Below are 5,000 nucleotides of genomic sequence, written 5' to 3'. Positions count from 1 at the left end.
CTTTGTGTCAAACCCACTTTTTTACCATAGAAATTTTTTTCTAAAACCATGTTTAGATTCCATCATAATAACTTTTTTAGTCCCTCACAACGATTTAACTTTTAAATCATACATTGGGTTTCTGTCAATTCTATTGAACTATTTCACTAACTTCGTGTAAGCCACATAGCCTACATTTTATTCAATTCACTTTCAAGCTTCTCACTTAGCTGTTTCGTGCCAAACTCTTCATCAACATACCCTCTGCATTGTCACACACCGAACTGTTCTGCCCCTATTATTCCTTTCTTATCTTTCTAAGTTCCTGAAGCAAATTCCGACAATGTGATTTCTCCTTTATACTAAGTAACTCCATGCCCCTATAATTCTTAGTCACCTATCTCACCTTTACTTTCATTCAACAGTACTATTATTCCTGCTACTCACTCCTTCAGAAACTTTCCTTCATCTACAGATACCTTACAAACATCGGTCAGCCTGAGTCCCACTATCAACTTCAAAACCTCACTTGTGATCCCATCAACTCTAGGTGTCTTCCTACTCTTCAATCTCTTAATTGCTCTCCTTTCGTTATCAAGCCAATTCCACAATTATATATAACCTCGTTCTAGCAATCCGGCTACTGCGCTGCATTCAGTTCTGCCTCGCTTGGATCACCCACGTTTAAATGTTAAAAACATTTAATTCATTAACTCTCAATTTATTCTAGAGATTTTTCGCCTTTAGAGGAGTGTTGTCAGAGGTTATCTTTTCCTTTTTTCAGTAAGTAATTATGGGGTGATGCTACTAACCCACAATTTCACTTTGATTTTTAAAGGGCTTGGGTACAAAGTAAATCTAATATTTGCTTTACTTGGAAAATATTTGACCAAAATTCTCTCTGTCTCTCACTATATATATATATATATATATATATATATATATATATATATATATATATATATATATGTATATGTATATATATATATATATATATATATATATATATATATATATATATATATATATATATATATATATATATATATATATATAAAATATATGATTGTGTGCGCCTTTGTTTGTCTTTATAAATGAATATCCGCATATAAATTTCAAGTTTTATTATAAACTCCCCCTAAGATCGTGAAGAACAGCTAGTAATTATATTACTGACGAAACCAATGGAGTATTACGAGCTTATTGAACATTTCGAAAATTATTCTCTGTAATAAATAGTCTCTTCTGATGCATAGATTGTGATAACAGTTCAATATTGTTATTACTGAACCGTATTGCACTATTTGATAGCATTGGATAAGGTATAAAATAAAATATAAGACTTGAGACACATTGGTGTTGGGATGGGGCACTAAAGACGTTCACCTTATCAAGTGGGTCCCTGATAATTGTTTAGATTCTTATTACTTTTGGACAATCTCTTCCTGCTCGTCATTCTCATATCTTTGGCCGGTGACACACCACACCTTTTTCCATGGCTTTAAACCAGGTCTTTTCTGTGATACAAGGATACTTAATCTAGCTTTTATTTTCTGTCCATCGAGTTAGCAAGTAAGAAATTTTGAGGTAGATGCAGTACAGGTAGTTCCTATTGGATAAGGTCAATGGCCCATTTTCATTATGTGCCTCAATTGGTGTCACTGATACATAGAAGCGTGGAGTGATAGCGTTCCTTCTTTGCAGGAATATAAACGAGAAATAAAATATTCCATGCTGAATCCTTCTTTCTGAGCCGAGTGGATTTTAAACTGAGTGAAATATTCCCTTCCAGGTTACCTTTTGCCTATTCATCTTCATTGCAATAGCAAAGACAATGATCAAGTATACTACCTTATATATTGGTAGCATGGTAGAGATCTTTTTTTATTTATTTTTTGTTAAAGTTGCCCTGGCTCCATTTCATTCATTCTTTTAAATTCTACTTAATATTTAATAATCATTCAAATAAAGCTAAAGAATATGTCGCAAAATATCTTGATAGTGACTCTTAAATTTTTACTAGTTAGGTTCGCTTTCCTTCCCAAAGAAAAATATACTTCATAAAACACAATAACGGGCTTTCAATTTCCGAAATGTCAAATACGTACCCGTGTTTTCTGACGTATAGGAAAATTTACCACTGAATATTTATAAAGACTTATAACATACCCCGTCGTTCCATAACCCGAGTTCTATTCAGGACAACGGGAATGTTTGCTGCGCTTCTCTAAGAAAAACATTTTGTAATAAGATTTTCTAGAGTCCTGTAGGTTACCTTTTAGTTCATCAAGTTAATTATAGTAACCCAATTTCAATTTGCTTTCCAACAGGTTTTGGCTTCCTGTACTGTTGGCATATTGTTATCAGCAATGATGGCTACGTGGGGTTACCCAGCAGCGGCTCTTCCGCAATGGGAAAAGGCAGACTCAGCCATCCACCTCAGCACTCAACAGGCAAGCTGGTTTGGTAAGTAGAAATGGCTTGGTTTCCAGTAGTGTTCGGTAGTTCAGGAAAGATCGGAAAGGATGGTGAAGTAGGTTGGCAATTACCAGTGATGATTATAGCTAATCAGAACGAATCAGCAGTTTCGGATTAATTTGAATTGAGATTCGAATGAGATATGATAGCAGTTATGCAATCTCCCCTATGTAATAAAGAATAAGTGTCTGACATATATATATATATATATATATATATATATATATATATATATATATATATATATATATATATATATATACACATATATATAAATATATATATATATATATATAAATATATATATAAGTATATATATATATATATATATATATATATATATATATATATATATATATATATATATATATATATATATATATATATATATTCTTTCCCGTCACGCTCAGGGAGATAGTAGTCATACCTTGGGTGTGAAGGGTCACCTTAGAGGTACACTCGGAAACCACTCTCTCCCACAAATTACCGAACTAGCGGGTAGTAGAGGAAAGGGGGAGGGGATGGGAAGAGTTGAATCTGTGAGCATATATATCAAAATATTTAGACGTAATTTTTGACGGTTCTGGTACACTAAATAAAAAAAAAAAAATAGGTTGGAGTAGGCTAGTCCAGTTTGGGTTTAAGATAGTCAGTGATTTTGTTAAACAAATCTTTGTCAAAATAACACACAAATATAGTGCTAATTATCACATTAATTATTTTTCTAGCGACTGTAACGCTGATGATGTGCATTCCTGGTTCACTGATGGGCTCTTCCATCTACGAGTGGATGGGTCCAAGAAGAACGATGTTGGGCTTGACACCCCTTCTAGGCATTTCCTTTATGACGATGGCATTAGCTGCATGGGAAATGATGCAAGAAGCAGGCATGGCAGCGACAATTCTCTTAACTAGCCGTGTTATTCAGGTGAGTTTGACAGAAATCTCATGAAGATGAGAGATGCTGATTTTATTTTGTTCAATAGAAAGCGGCACACATCACTATATCAAGAGGAATTTCTTCTATGTTATTAATCACCCAACCTTTTTTCATTTCTTTCAGAGTTTGATTGTAGCACTGCTGAATCCTTTCATCTCAGTGTACACATATGAAATCTGTGACCAGAGTATCAGAGGGATGATGTCAAGCTTCGTTGAAATATGGGCTACGATTGGTTACTTACTCTGCTACCTAGCTGGATGTTTTCTTTCCTGGGATTTCATTGCATTACTTCTACCAATAGTTTTACTAGTGCCTGTATTTATTGGGTTGCTGTTTTCACCTGAATCCCCTCTTTGGTTAGCAAGAGTACACAAAGAAAATGAGGCTAAGGAAATACTAAAACAAATACGTTGTACAGAAAAAGAAGTCATAGCAGATCTGGATGCTGTCCAGCGCAGTCAGAATGGAAAGGAATCAACTTGCTCAGAATCTCTCTTGGTATTAACACAGAAAAACCATCTTAAGGCAATACTTGCCTCGTCACTGATTTTTGCTGTGAATCAGCTAAGTGGATTTGCAATCATTGCTATATATGTTGTCCATATCTTCAGTGCAGCTGGGGTAGGTCTAAGTCCAAGCTGGAGCTCAGTAATAATAGGAACATGTCGGCTGGTTTGTAGCGTGGTCGCTTCTTTACTGTTGCACAAACAGTCTCGTAGATGCATGCTGTTTGTAGGAAACACTTTAACAGCCATTGCCTCTGCTATGATGGGTACTTTCTTTTATCTTCAAAGTTTAGGCGAAGATGTGTCCTGGTTAAGTTGGTTACCCCTTTTCGGCCTTGCTCTTTACATGGTGGGATATGCAGGTGCAGTTGGACCAACTACCTGGGTTGCTGGACTTGAAGTTCTGCCAGGACCTGTCCGTTCCACTGGATTTGGAATAGCCTCTACCTGTTTTTCCTTGACTGCTTTCCTTCTTTCTAAATTCTTTTTGGACATGAAGGACCTCATCGGGCTTCACGGAGTATTTTGGTTTTTCTCATGTGGCTCGCTAGTTTATATCGCCCTTGTCTTCTTATACATTCCAGAAACTTATGGGAAATCTATGAAGGAAATTGCAGAGTACTGGGAAAGCACTTGCAAAACAAAAACAAAAGATGCTTCACCTGCATAAGAAAGGAATTGCACCCACTAACACTTGACTCTTAAATATGCATTATGGAAAGTAGTGTGTGAATTAAGAAAAAAAATGGGCTGCGATGACAAGGAGTTACATGCCAATAAAGATGTATATCTCTTTTTATTAATGCAGCATTTTAAACCAATTGCTATATATTTTATAACAAAGTTCCCAGACAGTACTCAAATGCTGTAGATTTGTAACCAGATTTTATCAGGTCTTAATATTTCATCTCTGATGCTTGATGCTGGCTGTAATTTTGATTTGAACTACAAAATGAATATACACACACATATATATATTCTTATGAAGCTGGTCCGACATGAAAGTAGAATATTTTATGTACATATTTTATTTGTGCATTTAAGAGATGTATAGCCAGCTCGTAAGGTGAGTTCCACTCACGTAGCATTAAATA

At 35.1% G+C, this 5,000-nt stretch overlaps 2 protein-coding genes across 2 annotated transcripts in view; one reads left to right on the top strand and one right to left on the bottom strand.

Annotated features, from left to right (window-relative positions):
- LOC137645941 (ubiquitin-conjugating enzyme E2 Z-like) overlaps window positions 1-5,000 on the bottom strand; it is a 232,768-nt gene that overhangs the window by 223,605 nt on the left and 4,163 nt on the right. The window lies entirely within an intron of this gene.
- Window positions 1-5,000, top strand: part of LOC137644987 (facilitated trehalose transporter Tret1-like) — an 8,480-nt gene that overhangs the window by 3,303 nt on the left and 177 nt on the right. Inside the window, exons 2-4 of the mRNA XM_068377854.1 lie at window positions 2,310-2,445; window positions 3,186-3,385; window positions 3,521-5,000. The exon at window positions 3,521-5,000 is cut by the window's right edge and continues 177 nt beyond it. Of these exons, the coding sequence (XP_068233955.1) occupies window positions 2,310-2,445; window positions 3,186-3,385; window positions 3,521-4,576 (1,392 nt within the window). The 3' untranslated portion in view covers window positions 4,577-5,000. The remainder of the gene's footprint in view (window positions 1-2,309; window positions 2,446-3,185; window positions 3,386-3,520) is intronic.

The sequence above is a fragment of the Palaemon carinicauda genome, chromosome 8 (genome assembly GCF_036898095.1).
Source record: "Palaemon carinicauda isolate YSFRI2023 chromosome 8, ASM3689809v2, whole genome shotgun sequence".
In the NCBI taxonomy this organism is placed as follows: domain Eukaryota; kingdom Metazoa; phylum Arthropoda; class Malacostraca; order Decapoda; family Palaemonidae; genus Palaemon; species Palaemon carinicauda.
Note: the sequence above shows the minus strand (reverse complement) of the source record. Positions and strands in the feature narration are given on the sequence as shown.